The 26,716-nt window shown below is 49.9% G+C and overlaps 1 protein-coding gene across 1 annotated transcript in view; it reads left to right on the top strand.

Moving 5' to 3' along the window:
* Window positions 1-26,716, top strand: part of SBNO2 (strawberry notch homolog 2) — a 48,867-nt gene that overhangs the window by 8,313 nt on the left and 13,838 nt on the right. The window contains exons 4-14 of the mRNA XM_054291154.1: window positions 4,552-4,675; window positions 16,552-16,716; window positions 20,843-20,935; window positions 21,448-21,544; window positions 21,728-21,888; window positions 22,275-22,408; window positions 22,946-23,036; window positions 24,074-24,217; window positions 24,699-24,816; window positions 25,216-25,321; window positions 26,268-26,421. Of these exons, the coding sequence (XP_054147129.1) occupies window positions 4,552-4,675; window positions 16,552-16,716; window positions 20,843-20,935; window positions 21,448-21,544; window positions 21,728-21,888; window positions 22,275-22,408; window positions 22,946-23,036; window positions 24,074-24,217; window positions 24,699-24,816; window positions 25,216-25,321; window positions 26,268-26,421 (1,387 nt within the window). The remainder of the gene's footprint in view (window positions 1-4,551; window positions 4,676-16,551; window positions 16,717-20,842; window positions 20,936-21,447; window positions 21,545-21,727; window positions 21,889-22,274; window positions 22,409-22,945; window positions 23,037-24,073; window positions 24,218-24,698; window positions 24,817-25,215; window positions 25,322-26,267; window positions 26,422-26,716) is intronic.

Below are 26,716 nucleotides of genomic sequence, written 5' to 3'. Positions count from 1 at the left end.
TGAGCAGTCTCTGGCTTTGCACAGATGTGCAGGAAGATGTTACCTGTACTGGGTGTTGGGTTTTGGGTGATGTTAAAATCCTTTGCCATGTCACTGGAAGTGACTGACACTAACAGCCATGTCATGTCTGCACTGAAACATTTCGTTTTCCATTTTCCCTTTAAAATGAACCTTCATCACAAAGTGGGATATGACAAATGTTTGGACAACATAAAGTGGCCTTGTGGCATCACTGAGTGACTTGGATGGGGACTCTGGTGGGGCTGGGGGTTTGGAGGCTGATCCATGGCTCCTTTGGTCTCTGTGAGTGGCAGGGATACACGGGATGTGTTCTTTATCTAGGTCAGAGGTGGGAGGAAGGAGAACTGAAAAAAGCAGAATTTGACATCCTGGGCTAACAACTGTGTTCCAGGTGCCTGGCATTACACTGGGGATTTAATGTACCCTCCCTCCTGAAGGGATTTTGGCATCTTCATGGTGGGATCCTGTGATGGTGTTCACAGGGGTCTTAGGGTGAGGGAAGAGATGAGAATGTTGACTCTGTGTTTCAGAAGGCTGATTTATTATTTTATGATATATTATATTAAAACTATACTAAAAGGATAGAAGAAAGGATTTCATCAGAAGGCTGGCTAAGAATAGAAAAAGGAGGAATGATAACAAAGGTTTGTGGCTCAGACAGAGTCCAAGCCAGCTGACTGTGATTGGCCATCAATTAGAAACAACCACATGACACCAATCCCAGATGCACCTGTTGCATTCCACAGCAGCAGATAATCAATGTTCACATTTTGTTCCTGAGGCCTCACAGCTTCTCAGGAGGAAAAATCCTAACGAAAGGATTTTTCATGAAACACGTCTGTGACAGGATCCCTGTCTGGGAGGGTGTGAGTTGCAGGCAGAGAGGAGCAGTGAGGATCATCAGCCCCTCTGTCAGGGGGTTGGTGGCACTCGTGTCCCTGTGCTGCTGCTGCCCTGGTCCCCTCTGGGCCCAGCAGGAGCCGTGGGGTGGATGCCCAGGGCAGTTCCCCATCAGAGGGTACCAGGAGCTGCCCCACAGGTGCTGAGGGAGCTGAGCTGTGCCAGCTCCTCCCCACAGGAGCCTTCTCAGATCCATTCAGGCCCTTTGCTCTTGGCCAGCCTGGCTGATTGGAAGGGGCTGTGCTTTTTGAGCAGGATTCCTGTAAATTACACGTTGTGAATCCTCCGGAGAGCTATAACAGAATTTCTGTTTTGCTGCATTGAACCACAAGATTAGATTGTGTTTATCTGTTGCATTTTTTTTTTTTTCCTCTTGACCATTTGTTCTGGTTTTGCCCCTCATTCTCTTCCTGCACCAGCGCTGCCAGGAACAGCCCAATCCTGCAAGGACATGCCTGTGTCTCACACAAACCTGGACTTGCTGCCTTTGCTGAAGTTACTTCTGGAAATGAGCCCCATTGTAGTAATGATTTAATAGGGAATGATTTAGTCAAAGTTACACTTTTAGCTTCCTGGTCTTCATACCTCAGGAGGTGTAAAAATCATGTAAAAATCAGCTTTCAGGTGAGATTTTCCATATCTGCATTTCACATTAAAAAAAAAAAACAACAAAACAACTCTGTGCTTTTTATATTTGAAAATGGCACTGACTCTGTTTTAGGTGGATTTAGGGTGAGGGGATTACAGGTAGGAATCCTGGAAGGAATGGAAACATTGAAAAGTGGGATTTTAAAGGCAGTTGTAATTGTAGCCCATGCTGTAACATGAAAAAATGCAGCTGGCATTAGAGGTGGTGCACGTTTTTCTTCAGAATCCTTGCAGAGAAATCTCATTTGCAAGTGGCTGTGTTTGGACAGGGCTTATTCTCATAGCAACACCTTTATCCTGAAGCAGGTTTTTCCTGTTTCTTTTCAGGAGTTCACTTTCATGCTAGGGCATTTCTTTAGAAGACCCCAAACGTGGCCTCTTGGGCTCAGATTTTCTTAACCTGACAAATGTCAACAGCGTATTAAACCTCCCTGAGAGAACCAGGGAGGGTCAGAGCTCTGAAGAGCAGCAGCTCAGCTCTTTTCTGAGGAAATTATCCCTGCAGAGCTCAGCTTCTCTTGATGAGAGGCTCAGCACATTCCTGGCCGGGGGGATCTGGGGCTGGGGCAGATCACAGCTGCAGCAAAACTTTGTCCCCATTTTACACTTTTCTTGTTGTTTTTATGCCCTTTTCCACCGCTGCATGGAGCTGAAATAGTAAAGCAGGCTCTGAAAAACATGGATTGGTGTCTGATGAGGAAGGAAAGTGCCAGGCTAGTGCCAAGGCAGCCTGCAGCCTCTCAGCTCTCCCTGATCTTCCACTGGCTTGGGATGAGAGGTTTGTGCCTCTGAGTGGAGGACAGAGGATGGAGCCTGGCCAAAACACACATGGAGGTCTCAGAGAAGTGGCTCTGTGGGGCCAGAAGGGCTTTGGGTGCATTGGTCATGCTCATTGGGATGAGCAGCTGGAATGCAGCGGAATTGCAACGGAGCGTTCCTCTTTGGGCAGCTGGTGTGGTTAAACCAGCTTCAGTTTCCTTTCTGGAGCTGTTTTTGGTTGTCCAGTGAAGCCCCTCAGCATCTGAGGGAAGCTGCTGACCCACAGCAGAGCAGTTTACCAGGAATTGAGCCCTGGAGAGGCTGAGCAGGTGGGGACGGGGTCACTGACCTGGTTCTTCCAGTTAAAGCCTTTTTATCTCAGTTTATTTCAAGCAAACTTGTCAATGGCTCTGTGCCAGCCCTGCAAATGAGAGGAGACAGCTTTGAGTTCAGACTCCAGGGAAGGTAAAGCCCAGCTCCAAAGGTACTGAAGGGATTTTGGGGCTTTTCCAGGAGGATCTCAAAGCAGTGCCTGGAGCTGCTGTGGGCTCTCCTTGCAAACTGCAGCAACCAAGGGCATCTCACGTGGGCAGATTGGAAGACCAAGATTAAGGGTAACAAAATTAAGGCCAAGCAGAGCTGGTCGTTCCACAGCAGGCCAGGGAGGTTGGAGCTCTCTTCCTCTTTTTCTTGTTACCTTGACTGACCCTTGTCCAGGGGAAGAGGAGAGGGTGTTCACTTTTCCAGTAAAAATAGTTTTCCTATTCCTTGGTTAGTTCCTTGATGCTGGCCAAGCTGTGTCCTCGTGTGAGAGACGACCACAGCAGCCTTGCTTTGAAAGCCTTTTAAACCAGCCTTTTCCTGTGTGGAAATAATTAATTCCCAGAATTTATGCCCAGATTTGAATTTCCTTGGATGGATTACAAAGAGCCAACAATCAGGGCTGGACTTTGGGAGGTGGGTTGTGGTCACAGAGGGTTTCAGGTGTATCTGCAGCAGGTAAAGCTGTGGCAGCACAGAAAAGGAAAAAAAAAGGAGGAAAGAGCTGTTAATTTTTGAGGGGTTTGCCTTCAGTGATGGGAAACGAACAGGAAAAATGTATTTATCAGAGGAGATAACTGTGTTTGCACATAAATCCACATGTAAATGTTCACCAGCTGTGTTAACGAGCTGCTGGCCACGCACGGCACCTTAATTGCTTAATAATCCTTTGGCAGCTTGGCATTCCCAGCTCCTGGGCAGGAATTCTGTTCAAACTCTGCTTCTCCCTCTTCCCAGCGCCCTGTTCAAGCTTCTGGCCGTGGATTCTCTGGGCACCAGGGTGAAGAAAGAGGAAACCACCCAGCTGGGGTGGATATCCCATGGCACTCGCCCAAGCAGGAGCACGGCCCCTTACGGGAAGGATTACAAAGCACATTCCTTGCTCCTGCAGGAGAGGGAAAAGCCTTGTGCAAGCCAGGAGGTGGCGTGGAGCAGAGGCCAGGAGCTGCTCCTGGGCAGGAGGAAGGAAATTGGCTGCTCTCCTGGCAGATTTTGCCCCTGGCTGCCCGGAGGAAGCGGATGCAGGGAGCAGGAGGAAGCTGGCATGGCCCTGCCCAGGTGCAGCAGGCAGGATCTGTGCTTTGTTCCCTGGTTAGCTGAGCACTGATCTTGCTTTTGAGCTCACACCACTCGCATCTCTATTTCCTCTGTCTGGGTAACAGTTCTGTCTGTGTTTCCCAGTCACCAACCCCTCCATTCCGAGCTGCCTGTCCAGGTGGGTTAACAGAGATGTTTCCCTGTCAGAGCTGATTTGTGAGGCTGTTTTTGGGGTTTTGTGGCCTAAACTGGCATTCAGGTGTGATGTTTCCCTGTCCTCACATGGTGTGACTGGCAGGTCCACCACACCCATCACGCTGGGACGTCCCAGGCCCTCATTCTGCTTTGTCATCAGGGCTGAAATATTGGGTACTGCACACCATTGATATCTATTAAGTCCTTCCTGGTGTACACAAATTAAGAATTATATTCTTAATTCAGCATTCTTACACTGCTGAGTTTGGGAAGTGGGATATAACCGGTACAGCTATTATTTTGCCATCTCTCTTCTGGATAATATCCAATAATATCCCTCTCCTGTATGTGACATCCTGAAGTTTCAGCATCACTGCTGTCAGAGGCTGAAGTGACCTGAGAAATTCTGGGGATTCACAGGGAGTAATTGCTTTTCCCATTTCCTTCCAGGCAATATTTTAGCCCCCCTCAGGATTTTTATATGGATTCCATCAGCAGACCACATTTCTTGGATACAAACTATGCAGCTGTGGACCCCACTGACTTCTTACCAAAAAATGGGGATTTTCCTCAGGTAAGTGCAGAGTTCCTGATGTCTTTGGGGAAAAAAATGAGGCTTTGCAGTGCTGGGGATTGCTTTTCAGTGTTAGGGAAAATGAAGAGATGGGTGATAAATTTGTCCAGCCCCAGAGAGGAATTGTGTGCAATTTGGATCAGTCCTCTGATACCAGGAATTTAAAAGGTGTCCATGGTTTGGTAGGAGCTGCTCTGTGGTAAAACGGCTTCTGTTTTTTAAAGGATTATTTGGCATAAACACTGGTGGTGCTGGGGGCTGCAGGAGGGTCCCAGAGTGTGAACTGAACACGCTTCAGACTCTTTGGTTATTTCCCTCCCAAAATTCTCTTGTGCTGCATGTTCTTCCTCACTGGTTACAAGTGGTGGATTCCTGAACAGTGAATATTTAGGGATTACATCAACTCAGTGCCTAGCATTCCAAGAGTGGAGCCAGGTCAGATTTTGCAGAGCTGAAGTGTGGGAGGAATGAGCAGTGACCCCAAATCACTCAGCATCTCTGGGGACCCAAACCTCCCTCACCTTGGGCATCTCTCTGGGTGGGAAAGGAGCCTTTTCCATGGAGGTTTTGGAACATTTCACTACTTTTGGCAACATCTTATGGTAAGGTTAGTCAGTAAACTGCAAGTAGTTGATATGACAGAGCTGACTTTGGAATAAAGAAAGGATAGGCTATATCCTTTCATGTGTTAATTCCCCCCTTGTTGTGTTTTTGGTTTCTTGCTATGGCTAAAGAGTGGTTTTGCCCCTCCTTGGGGCTCTGATTTCTGCAGGTTTGGATGGAGATTTGTGCTTTTTGGGGTGGCACTGGTGTGGTCCCCCCATCCAGCTCCCTGGGCTTCACATCAGCGACCCACTGGGCAGCTGCTGGGCAAAGTTTTCTGGCTGGATTAAAGCAGATAAATAATTAAATCACAGGAGCATTGATCTCTGCCTCCTGCAGAATTAATTGTGGGAGGAACAAGGCAGAAAGGTGATCTCATCAACTTGTGAGACCATTTATGGGGCTGTGATGGGAAGGGGAGAGGGGTCCCTGCCACAGGTCTCACCTCCAGGTCTGGTGGGGTTTGGCTGATGGGTTCAACGGGAAAAGAGCTTAATTATTTCTTTAACTTATGTATTTTGTAGTATCTCGGTGGTCAGTCAGCTTCCTTCCCTGCTGCATCACAGAAATTGATCTCAGCCAACGTGGAGGAGCAGATTTTTGGAGGTTCTCTGTGGAAGGAGATGCTTTGTGTTGGCTGGGTGAGAAAAGAGCAGGGAGCTCTGAGACAAAGCAAACCTCAAATGATTCCCAGAGCAAGAAATAATTCTTGTGCTGCTCTTATCCTTTGGGAGAGGGAGCCATGGATGGGAGTGAGTTGATTTTAGGCAAATGGGCTTTTGTTTGAACTCTTTCTTTCTGTAGTGAGACTGCACCTTATGCAGTGTGCCTGCAGGTGTTCTGCCCCCAGTATGGACACAGCAAAGTGTCCTGTGAACCTAACAGAGCCAAACCAGTTCCTTCACTGGGCTATTGTACCACCATGTGCTCCCAGGAGGAGCAGAGCAGCTTCATGGTGCTCTCCTGTCCTGCTCCATCCTTTGTGAGCCCCCCTGGGGATTTCACAGGTAACAGGGTAGTGACGTGTCACCCTGACACTGAGGAACAGTGGGTCAGGCTTTGTTGGAGCTCTGTTTTCCAAGCTGAAGCTCCCTGGAGCCAAGGGACAATTCTCAGTTTTATTTCACCTCTGGGGCTGTCTCTGGAAGAGAAATTTCAGGCTCCAGTCATCCTCTAACAGCTCATTCTGCAGTGTGGAGCCAGGTCAGCCTTCTTGAACACTCAGCTTTGGATTTCTGAGTTGGGATCAGTCCTCTGACACCAGGAATTTGAAAGGTGTCCATGGTTTGGTAGGAGCTTCTCTGTGATAAAACAGCTTCTGTCTTTTAAAGGGGTATTTCGCATAAACACGGTCTCTCCTGTGCTCGCTGGGGGCAGGATGCACTAAACACTGACATGGAAGCCATGGACAAACCCCAGGGGTCTCTGAGCCATCAGGCATTGCCCATGCAGAGAAAAGCTGCAGATCTGCCCACAGGAGCCAGAGGTGGAGCCTGGCTCTGGTGGAGCACCAGGTCTCAAACTGGAGACAGTGGCATCAGTCTGGAGCCACCTTGGAGTCTCCTGAAGCTTTTCCAGCCCTTTCTTCAGCAATGTTTCCCACTTGAGTGCTTTCTCATTGTCCCAGACACCAAATTGTTAAATATTAACATTTGGCCACGGAAGCTGAACCATTCCACCCAGGAGGGGTGGGAGCAGCTGGGTGGTTCCATATTTCCAGGGGGCTGTACAGGAAAGCCCCTGTCTCCTCCAAACTTCCCTGCTGCCATGGTAGGAGTGGCAAGGGCTGGTCCAACCCTGCCAGACAGAGCAGTGGAGCCCAAGGGGCAGCATGAGGAGCCTGCTGCAGGTGCTGGTAAGAGATTCCTGATCCAATCTGTGGTTCTTGGGCAGGCAAAATGGATCAGGTGCTTGTGTGAGGAGGGCTTGTGCTGCCTCCACACGTGGATACAGGCTGCTGTCTTGGCTTTGCTCCCGTAGCAGAATCCAGAATTTTGAGGAATAATGAAGAAGGATTTGAAAGGTCTAAAGAGCAGATGATTGAGGCATTTGTGTGGCAAACCCTTTCTGTTGGTGGCTGTGGTGGTGTTCACAGAGGTCTGAGGATGAGGGAAGAGATGAGGATCTGACTCTATGTTTCAGAAGGCTGATTTATTATTTTATGGTATTTATTATATTAAAACTATACTAAAAGAATAGAAGAAAAGGTTTCATCAGAAGGCTGGCTAAGAATAGAAGAAGAATGATAGCAAAGGCTTGTGGCTTGGACAGAGAGTCTGAGCAAGCTGACTGTGATTGGCCATTATTAGAAACAACCATAAGACCAATCACAGATGCACCTGTTGCATTCTACAGCAGCAGATAATCAATGTTTACATTTTGTTCCTGAGGCCTCCCAGCTACTCAGGAGGAAAAATCCTAAGGAAAAGATTTTTCATAAAATATGGCTACAGGTGGCAGTGATTGTCCATGTGCTGTAGAGTTCAGAGTGGGAGTTCTGGTGCTTTTTCCTCTGGCATTGGCATTTCCTCTCATCATCCTTCCTTGTTTTGGGGGTCCTGCAGTGTGCAAAGGCTTTGCTGACTTTGGGGATACTGAGAGTGGGAATTGCCACATTTTTTAAATGCTCTGGGATTTTCTCTGTGGTTGAACCATTCACCTTGCTGAGCAGGGAAGGTGCTCACTGCATGGCCAGAACAGCCTGATGTGAACTTGAATTTGTTTCCTGCACAATAGGGTTCTGGCTTGCTCCTGGGGTGATTCATCCTTGCTGATCTGTTGGCATTTTTTATGTAAACAAGTGGCTTGAGTGGAGGTTCAGAAAATGGTTCTGGGAGGCCACGTTGGCTCTGACAGCATTTCTGGTCTCGGGAACTGCTGTGTGCAGGCAAAGTCTCATCCCGACCACACGGTGCCATCTCCTTATGGAAAAGTCTGCGGACTGCCCACGTGTCCTTACAAATCACAGTCCTGGGAGAAGCAGGGCTTGGTTTCTGTTGCTTCCCTCCCTTCCTGCTGGTCGTTCCTGCAGTCCCAGGTGCTGCTGAGCTGGGGTCTGCACTCGTGGGCAGCAGTTCTGCAAAGGCACCGTGGCTGTCTTGTGACACTGATGGTGGGAGCTGTTAATTGCCATAATGAAACACTGAATTAGGAAGGTTTAACTTATCCTCTGGCCTGTGCTGTCCCTGTGAGCTGTGTCTGTCCCCAGACCCTTCAGAGTCAAAGCATCCTGCTCTAGGAGAGCATCCCTGCTGCTCTTGGCCACCACAGATTTTTCCTTACTTCACTGCCCTGGTCAGTTTAGAATTATTTGAAACACAAATTTTGCCTAATTCCTCTGAGCTTTTTGTTATGGCCTTTGCTGGCAGTCTGTGTTCCCTTTGCCTAATTTTGTGCTACCTGTGGCTCTAGAAGAGAACTTTGCTGAACACACAGAAACCTCCTGTGCTGACTTGAGAGAAATAAACCTGGGAAGGGGAGCAGCTCTTGGGAGCTGGGGACATGCTGGGTGTGCAGATCCTCCTTCTCCCCTCAGTGAAGCAGCTCTGGGTGCTTTGGGAGCAGCTCTGGTCCTTTTCTTAAAACGTGGCTTGGAGGGAGGAGCTCAGTCCAGACGGATTTATCCTGGAGGAATTGCCTGCTCCCAGGCAGAGTCACCTTCAGTAATTCTGTAAAGATGCAGTCACAGCCTTGTTTGATCTGCTGTGCTGGATGGGGGCTCCTGAGCACGTGTGTTAATCATAAACCAGCCCTCTCCTCACCACCACCAGAGCCCCTTGCAATCTCCTCTTAATCTTCCTTGTTAAAGCAGGAGGAGAAAATTAACCTGCTCTTAAAAAAAGTATTAATTTTTAGAAGTGCTGCAGAGAGCACAGAGCTGTGGTGATTTAGGAGAAATCAATGCAACAGTTATTAAATTATATGGAACGCTTGGTTGTGGCTGAAACAAAGAGTTTCCTGGAATAAGAAACATCCTGGAACTTCGGTTGCTGTCCTGGAGTTATGTCTACAGGGAGCACAGACATTAAAATCCATTTGCAGGCAGTTACCTGGCTCTTGGCCTTGGGAAGAACAAGTGGCTTTGCATGCTCATGTCTTTGTTTCTGCACTGCAGCTTTGGGGTTTGGGCTGATGCAATAACACTTTATAGCCCCTCTGCCTGAGGTACCTGACACATCCTGCAGCCCTGGGGTAAGGAAAATGAAAAGGCTGTGGTTATAATTTACTGTGCACTGACCAGAGGCTTGGGGTGCTCCAACTGAGGCACCCTTGGAGGAAAGGAGGTGTAATTTGGTTTTTGAGGTATTTTTTGTTGTCAGTGGATCGCAGGAGCCCCCTCAGGTGCCTGTGGCCCTGGGGAAAGGGGAAAAAGAGCCCTGGGGAAAGGGGTAAAAGAGCCTGGAGGGCTCAGATATCCCCCCCCACATTTTACTCTTGATAATTTTCATCTGTGTTGCTGCCTCCAAGCAGCAATGCCCACTCCTGGCAGGAGGGATGGGGATCTGCCTTCTGAGGGTCTTGGCAGGCACAATTCCCTGCCTCCTCCCGTGCCAAAGCCAACAAAAGTGGGAAAAGCCAGTCTGAAACGCTCAGAGCTCTTAAAAGTGCTGCTAATAGGATCCAGTAGCACACCACGGGGACGTGGTTGAAAATAGATGTTTAATTCAAAGCAGAGCTGGTCTGAGTCAGGGGGTGCAGAAAGTTCCCCAGCACAGCAACTCCCTGGGCTTGGCTGGAAGGGGATAAATCAGATGTGAGAGCTGGAATAATCCTGCTTTCCTTGTCCCTGTCTGTCAGCACACGTGTTCTTGGGTGAGCTGTGGGGAGGCAGGTTGGGAACATTCCAGGTGGTGGTTCCACAGTGGTTTGTCTTCCCCTTGGTGATTAAACTGCTGTGGTCTTGCAAAATCAATGCAGCAGCCCTGGGTGTCTGAGCTGTGTTCCCACTTCCTCCAGCAGCCCAGGTTCTCTCATGGCTGCATTTTGCCCCTCTGACAGAAAAGGAAGAGGAAATAATCCACCTGCTCTTCCAAAGGTTGCGCAGATTGCCAGCCCTCGATTGACTCAGCCAGGACACAGTGGTTCAGTCAAGGTCACGCAGCAAGCTGCTAATTAAGGCATTACAGAAATTAATTTGGCCTCTTCACTCCACACACGTCATTAAAGCACCTGCCCCAGCAGAGCCTGCCCTTAAATACAGCAAATTCAGAGAGCAGCAGCCTTGAGAACCCCCAGCCTTTGTGCTGCCCACAGAAACCAAATTCTGCTGTCACTGTAGTCCCTGCAGGACGTTCTGGCTCTCAGGGAAGTGCTGCTCGCAGCCTGAGGTGGGTCCTGGGAACAGGGGGAGCCCAGCCCAGGCTCCTGCTCCTCCTGGGAGCCCCATCCCTCACTGCAGACCCTGCCAGAGCTGCATTGTGCCAAGGAAAAGGTGCTTTTCTTTCAATCTGCTTATTGAACAAACCTCCTGGACTGGGTGCGGAATGTGGATCCTCACTGCTGATGCCTCAGTCCCTCTGGAGCCACGGTGCTGCAGAGGGTTCTGCCCTTGGGAACGAGTCCTGCTGCAGATTTTTGCCCTCTGGGTGGTTTTCCAGCCTCAGTACCTGTGAGTTTTCCTTGGAGGGGCCCATCCTCCTTCCTCATCTGATGGCATAAAGCAGAATTCTCTCGCTCAGCTCTCTCCTGGAGAGCTTTGTTTGCTCACCTCTCTCGATAGCCTGCTGGGACTTTGTGCCTTCTTTCACTCCAAAGCTCTGGTTTTTGAGAAGTGCCTGATGAAATGGGATTTTCCAGCTGTTCCCAGGACAACTGAGAGGAGCTGTCTCAGCAGTGACAGCCACAGCAGCAGGCACTGAATTCTGCCTCAAACACAGAACAGAGATGAGCTGTGCTCCCTTGAAACTCTGTGGGTGCCTGGAAGTTCTGGGAGCAGGGATGGGGAGACTCAGAGCAGTCAGGGCTCCTCTCCCTCCCCATTCCCAGCACGTGCACTGCTGGGTTTGCTGGGCAAACTGGGATTGACCCCACGGGCAGAGCCACCAGCCCTGCCAGGGAAGAGCAAACAGGAGCCTCTTGCACCCAAAGCAAACACGACAGTTCCCAGGGATTTTCCAGAGGGTTATTAATTGGATAATTCCTTTAATCTCCAGTGTTGGAGGAGACCTTCATTAAGTTTACATCCCCCTTTTTGTGCCTTTTTCTCTTCCCCACCAGAAATTTATTTCTGTTACCAAAACTGTTAAAAGTTAAAAGGGACAGCTTTGGAAAGAGGAGGCAACGGCCTCTGGGAAATAACAGTGACCCAGGGAGGAAAGGGAAGAGAATGGGCCACTCCTCTGGATTCCTAAAGGCACCGCTTGGGGTGGGGCAGACACCAAAGACAAAGAGAGCAGCACATGGCTCTGGGGGGGACAGCAACGTGGGGATAGTCCTTATGAGCTTTGTCACTTCAACCACTTCACATGAGCACTGAAATTGGGGTTAGGGGCAGGAGGGCAGGACCCCCAGCTCAGAGCCAGGGGGATAAAATGTGGGACAAAGAGAGCACATGGCTCTGAGGGGACATCAATGTGGGAATGCTCCTCATGAGCTTTGTCACTTCACCTGAGCCCTGAAATTGGGAGTGAAGGGGTAGGGACAGGAGGGCAGGACCCCCAGCCCAGAGCAGGGGCTTCCAGGGGTACAAAATCTGGCACAAAGAGAGCACGTGGCTCTGAGGGGGGACATCAACATGGGAATGCTCCTCATGAGATTTGTCACTTCACAACCATTCACTTGAGCCCTAAAACTGGGGGGTGGGCAGGATCCCCACCCCAACCCATAGGAGGGGCTGCCAGGGGGACAAAATCTGGCACAAAGAGAGCACATGGCTCTGGGGAGGACACCAATGTGGGAATACTCCTCATGTGCTTTGTCGCTCCAACCATTCATCTGAGCCCTGAAATCGGGGTAGGAGGGCAGGACCCCCAGCCCAGAGCCAGGGGGACAAAATCTGGCACAAAGAGAGCACGTGGCTCTTGGGGGGGACAGCAATGTGTGAATACTCCTTATGAGCTTTGTCACTGCACCTGAGCCCTAAAATTGGGGATGAAGGGTTAGGGGCAGGAAAGCAGGACCCCCATCCCAGCGCAGGGGCTGCCAGGGGGACAAAATCCGCCTTTGGGTGGCCGTGGAGGGGAGCAGAGGGAGCCTGGAAGGCTCTGGCTCTGCAGAGCTGTTTACTGTGCTCTGTGGTTGGATTACACCACGTACAGTAATTCTCCTCGCACTGCCAGTAATTTCACTGACTTACCAAGCAGGCATCATTTCCTGAAAGTCAGCCCTGGACTTAGAGGAAGTAAGAGCCCTCTCGTCGTCGTGACTAAACAGTCTATGCAAATCTCTGGGCTCAGGACGGCTCTGCCGGGCCCCGAGTCTCCATTTTTCTCCATTTTTCTCCGTTTCCCCCGCTCTGGCTGCTTCATGTTGGCTTTTAAAGCCCCCTGATGAGCGCTGGCTGTGAATGGACCTTTCTGCACTTTCCTCTGAGCACCCTCCCCCTGCTGCTGCCTCCTGCACCGACAGCCCCACGAATGCTGCTCTAAAATGTCCCAAATGCAGTTCTGGCTGAAGTTCCCATCTCTCTACAAGGTAAAACCTCATTTTTTCCTGGGTTTTTCCTCCTCCTCAGTGGAATTCCTCGTGTGTTTGGTCATCAGGGCAGTTTTGCAGTGGCTGCAGAGTTTTGGGGGTGACACCACTCCATGTTTGGTACTGGGAATAGATTTTTTTAATTTTTTTTTTTTTTTTTTTTTTTTTTTTTTTGTCCCAAAGATGTGATTTCTGTTTTGCTGGAACTTGCATTGCTGGGTGCTGTTGAGTGTAGAATTTGGAGGGAAGGAGCTCTCTGAGGATTGATCCGTGTGATGGCTTTGAGGGCTTTTATTTCCAAAGTTAATTAATGTGGGGTGCAGGAAGCAAGGGGAGCTAAACCCTCCACACTGTTAGTTTATTGTCCCAAATTTAGACAGACTTTGGGGTTTGGCAGCTGAAAGATTTTATAGTGATCATCTGCAGCTCTGATTTGGTTACTCCTAAATAGTAATTTGCTTAATCTGTGACTTTTGAGGTGCCAAATGTCTCTTGGGTGACAGTGTGGCTGTAATTGTGGGTGTGTATTTGGGTGTATAGATAGGTTTTTTGGGTTTTTAATAAAACCCCCTCTTCACTTGTGTGCTGTGCAGTGCAGTCATCCAGAGCTGCTCTGCAGACACTGTTTCCTCAGTGTCTGGATTGTGAGAAAATAAACCATTTCTATTGATGGCTTGATGGAAAAAAAAATATTTTTAGGATGCTTGTTCTGTCTGTATTTAGACTTCACCTGTTCTTTCATTATTTTTAACACTTTGTTTTGACTGAGGGAGCTGAGCTGTTCCCAGGGGCTTGGAGAAAGATCAAATGTCTGGGATGGGGTACCTTGATTTTTTCCTGATCTTTTTTAGGGAGATAATGTGTCATAATCTCAGTTTTGGGATAGTGACAGGAGTACCGTGTGCCACAGTAGCATCAGGTTGTCCTCTGCTCTGAGACTCACCTGCAGCTCTGGGTCTTTGGCCCAGGAGAGGCCTGGACAGTCCAGAGGATGCCACAGAGATGCTGAATTCCAGGAATAAGATTTATGTAAAAAAACAGTTGCAGAAAAGTATCTGAAATAAAGATCCTGCCTGTCAGAACAGCTTCCATGTGGTGCAAAAATTTGACTTCCACTGAAACAGAACTGCTATTACTGTAGAACCTCATGAGGAAAACTTAAAATTCTGATTAATCCATCTGAAACAGGGACAAAATTACATGTTTCAGTGCCTGAACTAGCCCTGACCATGGCCTTTTGGTTGAGGTGATGATCTTTCCTTTTCCCTGAGGTCACCAAGGCAGCTGCTTCCATTTGCAGCAGATAAACCAGGCATGGTTTGCACTGGTTGTGGATATCCATGGCCTCGTGTTGAACAATTACCCTGGGTTTGGTAGATTTACAGAGGGTGGTGGAAGTTCTTGGGGTGGGGAAGCTGGCAGGTGATTAATTTTAGTGCTCTTTAGATAACGCAATTAGTTAAGACAAATGAGAGATTCTGGAAGTTTGTGACTAATGCCTGGTAATGCTGGCAGGGGATGGGATCTCTGCATCACTTCCAGGAGGAGCATTGTCCTCCCTCTGCCTTGGGGGCTGCTTTCCTCTCCCCACTTCAGCCCAGTCGTGGGGCTGGCAGGGTCTGGGTGACGTTTGCTGCAATGTCGTGGGTTGGGTCATGAGGTTTTCCCATATCCTGTTGCTGTTCCAGCCCATCCCTTCCCTATTGTTGGGAGCCTCGTGGTCACTCTGTGCTGCCCCACAGCCTCCCCTGCCCTGACATGGGTGTGCAGATGTTTCCTCCTTGCCCAGCCTCTGCCAGTGCCCTTTGCAGGTGAACAAACCCTGCTTGGAAGTTGTCCAGATGATCCAGTGGGACCATCTGGATCCTGCACAGCATCTCACTCTGGCCATGGCCAGACCCACCCAAGTGTTCTCCTGCTTTCTGCAGTGTGAAAGGGAGTCCAGGGCTCCCTTAATTCCAAGGTGATAAATCTGGGTGCCTGTTCATGCCTTGATTTCTGGGCAATCCTAAAATAGCCACAGGAATATCAGGAGCAGGAGCTGCTGCCCTCACTCGCTGAGTCTTTGGGTCCAGCAGTTGGTGACTGAGGAATCCAGACTCCCCACATCACACCTGCCCTTGCTGGAGTGCTTCCAGCACCTGCACTGATGGCTTCAGGGCACATCCCTGGCCAGAAGGGGAAAGGAACATGTCCCAGTGCTTTAAACCCTACAAGCCCATAACTTTTGATAGCAATCAAGGGGATTCTGACCCAGCTCTTGGCCTGAAGCCCTTGGGAGCAGCACAGCCAGGCTCAGCTGCTCGTGGGTTTATGTCAGGCAGGGCTAAGTGACTTTTAAAGAGTCTTTGGCTGCCTTTCTGCCTGTAGTGGGAAATTGGCCTTTACTGGAAGTGAGCAGTGATTCCTCCTGTAGCAGCCCCTGGCTCTGCTGGCAGCAGCCTGTTGGGTTACCCTGGTGCTCTGGCTGGGCTGTGCAGCATCTCTAGGGCCACCAAGACAGACCTGTTGGTCCTTTTGCCCTTCCCTCATGGGCAGAGACTCATCTCCTGCCAGACCTGAGTGCTGGAAGTACATTGCTCTTAATTAACAGCAAAGTTTTTCTGCTTTGACACAATTTGAAGGTGCTGTTTGGTGTGGGAGGAGGGCTGAGGTGATGGGATGGAGCTGGGGAAGGGTCTGTGCCACAGTGAAGAATGCAGAGCAAGGAGTGCTTATTGGCTCTTGCCACCTGAAATAGGGAAACCAAATGTGAGCTTGATGTTAGGGAGGGGATTGATGGCTCTTTCTGCAGAGCAAGAAGTGCATATTGGCTCTTGGTTCTTGCCACCTAAAATAGAGAAACCAGACATGGGCTTGATGTTAGGGAGGGGATTGATGGCTCTTTCTGAGCCAAAGTCTGTGTGACTCCAACCAACAGCATCACTGGGCTGGCACCAAATAAAACAGTTGCAAACCATCCAACCCAGTCACCAGAAAAAGAGCAAGGGCAGAGCTTGGTCCCTGTTGCTGGAGCATGTTCCTTGTCCAGGCTGGGGCTGGCCCTTGGGAAGAGGATTGGTGGATCTGCCTGGATTTACCTAAATTCAAATCCAGGTGACACCAGCACTCCTTCCTGGCAGCCTCGTGTGTGTAGAACCTGCCTGGAGGAGAGGGATGTTTCCTACAGGTAGTGCTGCATGGGAAATTGCTGTGAAACAGCCACACTATGACTGAGTGTATCTGGGTCTCTGGGGGGCCCCTGCACATGAATGAAATCCTTGAGTCCTTTGGGGTCGAGGGGAAGCCTTTGCAGCCCTCAGCAGCCTTTTTTAATCAAGCACAAAGTGGAGTTGAGCGATGCCTCCTTGGATGCTCCTCTCTCTCCCAGCCCATGGTACAGGGATGTGCACAACCCAGGTCAGCCATGACCATGTTACCCACACTCCTGGCCAGGGCTTTTCCTGCTTTTTGAAGAAATAGATTTTCACACAGCACCACAGAGCACGTCGTCAGTTCCAGGTTAATTTCTGGGATCTGTGGAGCGCAAAGCAATGGGGGCACTCGTTGAGCAGAAAGAAATTACAACTTGCTGGCTGAGTGAGGAAGGATATTTGGTCTCATCCTTCCTCCTCCAACCATGGCCATGCTTTGTGTTCCAGGATTCTTCATACCTCGATGAGCTCTCCAACAACAACTCCCTGTTCTCGTCCCCCGCGGATTCCCTCTCGGACATCGTGGATGCCAAGGACTTCCTGCCCGCCGACAGCCTGAGCCACGTGCCAACCCTGTGGGATGTGAGCACACCTCAGCAGAACCAGATTGAGGTAGGGGCTTGTCTTAGTTTGATAAAAAACACCAACACTGTGTGATGTGAGCACATCTCAGCAGAACCAGATTGAGGTAGGGGCTTGTGTGTGGTTTGGTAAAAAACACCAACACTGTGTGATGTGAGCACATCTCAGCAGAACAAGATCGAGGTAGGGGCTTGTCTTGGTTTGGTTTGGTGAAAAACACCAACACTGTGGGGTATGAACACACCTCAGCAGAACCAGATTGAGGTAGGGGCTTGTGTGGTTTGGTGAAAAACACCAACATGTTGGGGTATGAACACGCCTCAGCAGAACCAGATCGAGGTAGGGACTTGTCTTAGTTTGATAAAAAACACCAGCACTGTGGGGTGTGAGCACACCTCAGCAGAACCAGATTGAGGTAGGGGTTGTTGGAGCAGGGATCCTGTAGAGAAGGATGTATTCTTCCTCTGAAGATGCAGTGGAAGGAGAGGCAGCTGCTGTTCCTCTGGGGAATCCAGTGGAGAAGCCGTGCTGGTGTTCCAGAATCCCCAGATTATATCCAGGCAGGAATGCTTGGCTCCTCCCTCTGGGCTCACATCTCCCAAAGGGATGCTGTAGCTCTTATCAGCCATGCAGTGACATTCAACAGCCTCTTATCAGCAGATGTCTCTCCTGTTGTGGAAGAGATAAGGGAAATGCCCACTGAACAGAAGAAACTGTCATAGAGATGGCAAATAGAATACAATTTGCTCGGCAATCCAGGACAGGGCTGCTCCTTTCCCATCCTCCCAACAGACAGGAGGTACCTCAGCCTTCATTCCATGGGGGTTTTACCAAGGAATTAAGAAACCAACCCAGTTCTTTTGGGTGAAGTTTGAGGAGTGGTGATGTTATTTCACTGGTGGAGAGAAGGGGTGAAGTGGGGTTAAGTCCAGAAGGTCCAGGGTGCTCAGGATTGCTGAAGGGATGGACTGCAGAAAAACCACCCTGACATGGATCATTAACTTCCCCTCACAGCAGCACCTTTTGTTTGTTCACCAGGGCAAACAATTCAGCAACAATGACTGAATAACTGTCTCAACTTGAGACTCACCATTTGTGTTTACTCTGTGAGTGCAAGTCCCTGCAGGATTTTACATCCCAGAGTTTTCTGGGGTGCAGGAGCTCCTTGCAGTCCTCCAGCATCACCTGATTGTGGGCACTTTTTGGGTATCTTCACCAGCCTTCTGCTCTCTGCTCTGCACAGAGTGGTTGTTGGAGCCACATCATCCACATCCACTGGATCTGGGTCTCAGCTCTTGCAGTTCCTATCCATCTGTGCCTCACATTTCCACTCTCTTAGGAAGAATGAGGGGAAAAACACCCAAAGTGCTGCCCCAGGAGGGAACTGGGGTAATCACTGCTACATTTTGAGGCTCTGCTGTGCTCAGTTTCTCTGGCTGTGCTTCCCTGAGCTGTCTGCAAGCCTCAGACCAGTTGGAACTTGCAGTTTGAGGCAGCAGGAAGAGAGCTGAGCTATTGGAATGCAAGAAGTGGCTGCAGACATCCCAGGCTTGCAAATTGGATGGTTAAAAATGCTGGAGAGCAGATGCATCCCCCAGGACAGAGGAGCCATGTGCCACATTGCCCCTGTTCTCATATTATTGTTGGATTTTTATGTGAAACCCAGAAATGGTTCTGTGGTGGGTTCTTTTCAATCATGTGAACTCTTCTTGAGACATTGAATGTCCAAAAAATCCTGGAGTTCTGTGTCTGTGGGATGGACAACAAAAACTTACTGGGAAATGCTGTTCTAAATGCAGCGTGAAGAAAACAAGGGAGAAATAAACGTTGTGTAAAAGTGTGAGAATGACTTGTGTGACCACAGCAGGATCTCCAGCAGAGTCCTTGTCCCTGTGCTGTTCCTTGTCCCTGTCCCATGCTGTTCCTCGTGCCCTGCCCTCTACCCTTGTGTCCTGCTGAGCTCTTGGGCTCAGATAAGGCCAATTAACTCCTTGGAATTCCATTTATAAACGACTTCCTTTGGGAAGGAATCTCCAGCTAATTCTGAATGTTGTCTTATCTGTGTTTGCTGAGGCAGTTGGGGCAGGGTTGCTGCTTTTTTTTGGGCTGTTTTTCAACTGAGTAACATTTCCTGAGGTGGTGTCAGTGAGGTGCCTCATGGACAGGAGATTTTGGTTTCATTATTGTGTGGAAGTGTACTGGGTAAAAGTGCTGCCACTTTGATTCACCACTGGCTTCTGCATATTAGCGTGGGATATCAGCAGCTTTGATAATCTTGTCCCTCCCCACATCACCACATTATCATAGTTTACCATGGAATTGCAGGAATTTTGGCTTTTGAGCAGTCACTAAGCTGCAGTGATGGAAAATCCATCACATTAAACCCTTATTCCTGTGATCCATCACTCATCTGTGGCTGTGCAGCCAGATCTGACCCACAGTCCACTGCTGGGTAGTCAGGAGTGTAGTTTTTGTAGAACTTTTGTCTCAGAGACCCAGACAGAGCAGGAACATCAATCTCTCACAGTTCTGACGCACGGGACATGCCAAGCTGGATGCATCTTGGGGGAGACCCATCTGTGGATCCTGAGGTACAGGAACAGCCTTGTGCTTTGTTCTCTTTAAAAATAAACATTCCCAGCTCGCTGAGAATGCCTGGATTGAGGTGGTTTGGGATCAAAGTGGAAAGGGCTGCACACAGAAGTGCCTCTGTGTGCCAGTGGGGAGAGCTGTTATCCCAAGGAAAGGAGCTGCATCCAAAATGTTGGCTCTGTTTATCACTCAGGAATGGGCAGAGAGGGAAGAGCTGCTACCCTGTGAAATATTTGCAGGAGCAGCAGACAAAACAGCTTTGATTGTAATGGAGCTGTGAAATAACCTTTTAAAAATAGTCCCTGTCATACATTGTGTTTTCTGTCATCCAGCTCACACATTCCCAGTGTTTTTAAGGCTGGGAAGCACAGCCCAGCCTTGGAAGGCTGTGCCTGGAATTTGAGAGCTGCTGATGCAGTTTTTGGTTGCTCATTCACAGTTATGTTCGAGATGTGAGCGGCTTTCTCCCAGCTCAGAACCCAGGGAAGGGATTTACGCAGAGAGGGGTTGGCTTGGCAGCCACGTGGGGCTGATTCCAGCCCAGGGAAATCACTGCAAGGTGGGACAAAATGGAGAATAAAGCAGAGGAGAAACAAGTGGAGTAAGAGCAAGGCTGTGGCTGTGCAATTATTGGTCTCTCTGCTACTTCCAGCCCTGTGCTCTCATGGATCTGTGTTTTTCTTAGCACAGAGGGAGGAGAAAATCAAACCAGGAGGTGAGGGAGGGTAGGGAAAGGCAGGGATTGTGATGTGGGTGATCCATCTCCCACTGCAGCTCCTGCTCCCACCTGCTTTGACCCTCACAGCACATTCTCACCTCTGTGGGTGGTTTTCAAATGCCCCCAACAGCCAAGGTTCCTTTGCTTCCTCTGCAATTGCCGAGGTGGAATGCTGGGTCAGGATAGCAGAGGTTTGTACTTCAGGGATTTTTGGGATGCAAACTCAGCCTTGCATTTGCTTCCTGCTGCTGGAGCTTCGAGAACACATCCTGCCCTTCCAGCAGCTCCTGGCCATTCTCCTGTCTGAGACCAAACTGAGCTTGGATTTGTAGGTGGGGATGTTTCACCTGCTCTCCAGATTTGCTGGCACTGAAAACACTTGTTCTGTCCAGCTTCCTTCTGGTAATTCTGACTCAGACTTCCAGGAATGGAGGGTGGGTTTTTTTCTTTTTCTTCTTCTTTTTATTTTTCTTAAATTTTATTTAAAAATAGGAGTGTTTATGCCTAAGAGCTTCCCATGTTTCTCTGCTGCTGGGTCTGTCATTGAGCCTGCACAGGCTGTAAACTTGGAGTGGAGCTGCTCCTGGAGTTGCTGATTGCTTTGGATGCCACCAGCTGCTGGCCTGACCTTGCTCTCTGTCGGGAAATTCCAGGGTGAATTTGTTTTGTGTGGGAGCAGAAAAGGATCTCCTCAGCCTGGAATATCTCAGGAGCTCTCTCTCCTTGTGGAGTGTCTCAGGAGCTCTCCCCTGACAAGCTGCATGGTCCAGGGATCACTTGGTCCAAGGATTTCTGTTGGTGCATGTCCATGTTTGCCCTCCCTCACCTGCACGCTCTGTGTTGCAGCTGTTCCCACCCAGCACACCATTCCCTGGCCTGAACAGCTCCAGTGACCACGTTCCTGCTGTCCCCAACACCCCACTCCTCATCAGCTACCAGGTGAGAGCCTCAGTGGGATGCTCCAGGTGACACCCCAGTGCTGGGGGCAGCACTTCTGACCTTTATCCCTTCAGAGGGAGTGGGACAGGAAGCTCAGACAGGCACAAGTCCCTGCCCTTTCCCAGAAGTGTGTTGTATTTCCCAGAGGGGAGCCTGGGGATACTTTGGGCTCTGAGGACTTTGCTCTGTGCTGTGGGCACAGCTCTGGGTGCAAAGCTGGGCCAGGTGCCCGCTCAGGGCAGGTTGGGCAGGGTTCAATGACCCCACAGCCCATGCCAGGAGTGGTGCCAACATCTTTCCCCAGTTTGGTGAGAACCAGGCATGGGGGCAGCTTTTACAGCCCCTGGGGTGGGCTCCCACTGATCTTAGTCTGGGAATGAGATAGATTGTGATTTTTAGGGGGATTGTATTTTTGGGGATGGTTTCAGTGGCGGTTTGAGGCTGGGCACAGCACAACTCATGGCTGTAGCTCAGCAGGAACATTAACATTGGGTCAATGCTGTTTCCTTCAGTCTCAGGCTCCTGCAGAGGAGGAAGATGAAGGTGAGGAGGAAGAAACAGAAGAGTTGGGGCACACAGAGACGTATGCAGAATATATCCCTTCAAAGTGTGAGTGTTGCCTTGGGAAGTTCTGTTCACTCCATTGTGCACCAACCTAATTTAATTGTGTGTTTGCTGAGGCACCTCCCAGGCTTGTGGTTTTCTGAGGAAAACTCCACAATGCCCTGGGCTCTGTGTGATGAGCTCTGGGGAGTAAAGACCTGGACTGACCCGTGTTCTGTTGTCATTCAGCCAAGATTGGGAAGCACCATCCTGACCTGGTGGTTGAGACGAGCACCCTGTCCAGTGTCCCCCCACCTGACATTACCTACAGCCTTTCCCTGCCCAGCTCTGTGGCTGACAAAGGCTCCCTGTCTGCACTACAGCTGGAAGCCATCATCTACGCCTGCCAGGTACCTCGTGCACCTCAGCTGTCTCACACCTGAAGGAAAATGCCTCTTGCAGGGACAGGTGTTTTAAAATGACTGTGATTTGGGTGATGAAACTCCTTTGGCATTTTAAATGCCTTTTGAAGGGTAATTTGAAGCCAGGGGCTTCTGTGTGGTCTGCTTCCCAAAGAGACAAGAACCCTGGACTTTTCTTGCAGAGGGTTTTATATTTGGGGGGACCTTTTCCATGAACTATGAGCTTGATCACAACTCCTGACCTTTCCTGCTGTTGTGTGGCTGAGCAGTGCACGTGCATCCGTGGGATGTGTGAAAGGGTTAAGTAGTGCTCTCAGCAAAGGCAAATCTTTAATTTTAAATTTAATTTTCAGTTCTGTTCTTGATTTTTGCAGCAACATGAAGTTTTATTGCCCAATGGGCAGCGAGCTGGGTTCCTGATCGGGGATGGTGCTGGAGTTGGGAAGGGCAGGACTGTTGCAGGCATCATCTTTGAAAATTATCTTAAAGGGAGGAAAAAAGCTCTGTGGTAAGTTGTTGGTTTTTTTTTTTTTCCTCTTTTCCCGTAAGACCTTGGAGTAAGTTTGGATCTGGAAGTAAGAAATTCTTTAGTGCTGATGTTGGCTTTAGAGTTGAGTCATGCTGTGGCCTTGGGTAAGTCGTTTCCACCTCTTAGTGCCTGAGTGCTGCCTGTGAAATGGGAATATTCCCCCTGCAGCAGGGATGGGGAGTGAGTCACTGTGAAATAGCAGGTTCTGTGCTCCTTGGGGTGAGGTGTCAGGCCTGGCCCTGCTCTCCCTGGAGACGTGGAGGGTTGATCCTGGGTGCAGAGCCAGGAAGAAGGGGCTTTGCTGCAGATCACAGCCTGTGTTGAGGGGCAGATGGGCTGTCAGATCTCACTCTGGGGGGTTTGGGCAGTGGCAGATGTGAAAACTCTGCACACTCCTCCTGCTTTAATCAGAGCTGTTAATCACCCTGTGCCCTGACTCCCTGGGGACATCCCCAGCTGCTGGGGGGTAGATAAGCAGCCCCAGGAGGAGATAACCACCCCACATCTCCTTCACAGGTTCAGCGTCTCCAATGATCTCAAGTACGATGCTGAGAGGGACCTGAAGGACATCGAGGCCTCCCACATTCCTGTGCATGCTCTGAACAAGGTAGGAGAGGAGCTGCCCTGCTGCTCTGGCAATCAGGGGCAGCTGGAGGCTCTGGCTGAGCACGTGGAGCAGGACGAGGCTCAGGCAGCAGCAGAGCTTCTGTTCCCTCCTCCCAGCCAGCTCTTCCCAGTTATTTTATTGTGGAGCTGCACAGGGAGCACAGAGCTGTTCCCTGCAGGGAGTGGGAAGTGACTGCAGGCAGGTGCAGGTACAGCAGAACTGGAACCTTCTTCACCATTCCTGAGAAATCCTGTGGAGAGAACAGCTCTGTGAGATGTGCTCTGCTCTCCTGGGCCAGCCTTTCCCAGTGCTGATCCATGGAATCACTTCTCAGAGCTGTAGGGAGAACAGAGATGCCTGGACTGGTGTCTTTTGTGGCCTGTGGTTGAATTTCTGTCCAGTGTCTTCCAGTTTACTTAAATCCTCTCCTCTGTTTTTAATGGTGTTGAGCAACCAGCTCTTACAAAGAAACCACAGGTGTTTGACACCTCTGAATGTGCTCCACTAAGAGATTGAAAGGGATTTTGTGTTCAGCCCCAAAAGGCTTCAAATGGAACTTTCTTCAGCTTGGGACCAAGCCTCCCCCCCCTTGTACTTCATTACATGTGGGACCCATGGCAGTGATACAGGCAACAATCTCACCTGGTCAAAGAGAAAATTATTTTCTAGAAGGAATTAAAACAGACAGGAAGGGTCAAAGCAGTCAAAGACTCTAAACTGTTGATTAAAAAAAGGAAGCACTTTTTTTGCCAGAAAATCTCTGTCCTCACACGGTCTCCACGGTTCACTGCAGGCTTCCAGATGTGCTGACACATTGGCTGGGGCACTTCTCCAGGCATTTACAGTCCCTGTCATCACAGTAGCTCAGTGCCAAACACAAATGCTGAAGACATCAGCTACCAACAGCTTTTTGCCTGTTCTGAGCTCAGGCTGGGATTTGCTCTCAGAGCATGGAATGTGGGCAGGGATGGGTGTGACATTCTGGGGACAGCAACCACAGTGTGTGTGTGTGTGTGCTCCTGCTCCTCTTCCTGCAGATTAAATACGGTGACACAGCTACCTCAGAAGGAGTCCTCTTTGCCACCTACTCGGCGCTGATCGGCGAAAGCCAGGCCGGGGGACAGCACAGGACGCGCTTAAAACAGATCTTGGAGTGGTGCAGGGAAAACTTTGAGGGAGTTGTATCCTTAAAAAAAAAACAAGAGACAAAAACTGGAGAGAGAGAGAGAGAGAGGAACTGCTGCTTTTAATTGTGCTTTAGCAGGGAACAAAGAGCCTGGGGCTGTGTGAAGTCATGGGGAGCAGCCCAGTGCCTTCAGGAGACAGGAATCCCCCACACTCACATCTCCTCCTCCTCCAGGATGTATTTTAGGAGGAGGAGGGGAAGAAGCAGCTGGGATTAACCTTTTCAGCATTCCTCTCCCTCGGTATTACAAGACACACCTTGGAGGTGAAGGGAGAGGGAGGGGTGGATGACTTTGGATCTGAAGAGCACAGGGCTGGGCAAACCCAGCAGATTCCACGTGTGGGCCATGAGTCAGTCCTGCTGATACTGGGACAGGTTGTTCAGTTGCCTGGAGGAGACTAGGTTCTATTTTCTGTCTGCTCTCATCCTCTGGATTGAAAATAGGTCCTTTTTCCTTAACTGCCACTCCCCTGCAGATTGTGTTTGATGAATGCCACAAAGCCAAAAACGCCAGCTCTACCAAAATGGGCAAAGCAGTGCTGGACCTGCAGAACAAGCTGCCTCGAGCAAGGGTTGTCTATGCCAGTGCCACAGGTGAGCTGCTCTGCCCACAGGGTGGGTGTGACAGTGGCAGAGGTCCCCTCTGAGCTGAAGGGACACCCTGAGGTGTGACTGTATGAGATCCTATAAGGAGAAGCCAGTGGTGCTGCAGGGCTAGAGAGGAGGCATGCTGAAATCTGCCCCAAGCCCCATCACTGATGTTATTTGTGACTTTTTGGTGGGTCAGATTAATTTCTCTCCAGTTTAACTTGTTCCTGGCCAGCTGTTCCAGCTGCTTGGTGATGTTTACCCACGGAACGTAGGGAGGGCAATGTTCAGAAAGTTCTCCAAAGGCACAGTGGCAAATGACAACCTCTTCAGAGGTCTCTTCACTTGAGTCACAGCTATTCCCAAGTGCTGTGGGTTTGCTGACGTTGATTTCTGTCCCAACAGGTGCCTCAGAGCCAAAAAACATGATTTACATGAGCCGCCTGGGGATCTGGGGGGAGGGAACCCCGTTCCGAGCCTTCGATGAGTTCCTGCACGCCATTGAGAAGAGGTGAGTCCTGCCCAAGTTGTCCATCCAACTTGTGTGGAATGTGGTGCAGTGCCCAAAGATGGGGTGGGCAGCATCCCACAGAGCTGGGCTGGGGCTGCTTCTGGAGAGGAACCTGCCCTGTGCTGCCCCAGAGCAGAGGGAAGGTCCCACAGCTGGGGCTCAGAGCTGAGGTTCAAAACTGGGATTCACAGCTGAGATTCAAAACTGGGGCTCCAAAGCTGGACCCACAGCTGGGGTTCAGAGCTGAGGTTCACAACTGGGGCTCCACAGCTGGGCCTCAACTCGGGTTCACTGCTGGGATTCAAAACTGGGGTCCTACATTTGGGGTTCACAACTGGGGTTCCAAAGCTGGACCCACGGCTGAAGTTCAGAGCTGGGATTCAAAATTGGGGTTCCACAGCTGGGATTCAGAGCTGGGATTCAAAACTGGGGTTCCACAGCTGGGGTTAACAACTGGGGTTCCAAAGCTGGGGTTCAGAGCTGGGATTCAAAACTGGGGTTCCACAGCTGGGCCTCAGCTGGGGTTCCATGCTTGGGGTTCAAAACTGGGGTTCCACAGCTGGGATTCAAAACTGGGGTTCACAACTGGGGTTCTGATGCTGTTGAGTCAGGGATGGAATGAAAGCCTCCAGTCTTCAGAAGGTGAATCAGAAGGTCGTTTAATAAAGGTAGGGGGTCTTTTATAATGTGACTCGTTAAGGTGAGACTTGATTGGTCTTGAAGTAAAAACCTCTCACCTCTGGAGAACCATATCAATAAACAACAGTTACAGAAAGAGAGCTAATAATTGTGTTAGTTATTTTCTCTCAGTTTCCTGGGCTCAGCCTGGGAGAAATTATCTCTGTTCTTTCTTTGACTGAACTGAGAGTATCCACAGGGTTCCAAAGCTGGACCCACAGCTGGGGTTAGACCCAAGGTGGGTCCCACAAGTGTTGTCCTCTCGCAGGGGCGTCGGCGCGATGGAGATCGTGGCCATGGACATGAAGGTCAGTGGGATGTACATTGCTCGGCAGCTCAGCTTCACTGGGGTCACCTTCAGGATTGAGGAGATCCCTCTGGACGAGAAGTACAAGGCTGTGTACGACAAGGCAGCCAAGCTGGTGAGCTTGGGCCCCTTGGAGTGGGAGGCTGGGGTCTGACCGTGCTTTGGGCACAGCCACAAACATGTGGGAGGGTGTGAGGCCCCTAAATGTGGCCATGACCTCAAATGTGTGGTGGTGTTTGAGGGTCTTCACGATGAGGGAAGAGATGAGAATCTTGACTCTATGTTTCAGGAGGTTGATTTTTTATTTTATGATATTATATTATATTTAAAATGCTGTACTGTGGAATTTTTCCTTACTCGGGGTCACCAACTGTAGTGGTGTTCACAGGGGTCCCAGGATGAGGGAAGAG

Source organism: Melozone crissalis, unplaced genomic scaffold (genome assembly GCF_028551555.1).
Source record: "Melozone crissalis strain CALT ecotype California unplaced genomic scaffold, PUWL_Pcris_2 ptg000088l_1, whole genome shotgun sequence".
NCBI classification, from domain to species: domain Eukaryota; kingdom Metazoa; phylum Chordata; class Aves; order Passeriformes; family Passerellidae; genus Melozone; species Melozone crissalis.
The sequence above is the reverse complement of the archived record's forward strand: the minus strand, read 5'-3'. Positions and strand labels throughout refer to the sequence as shown.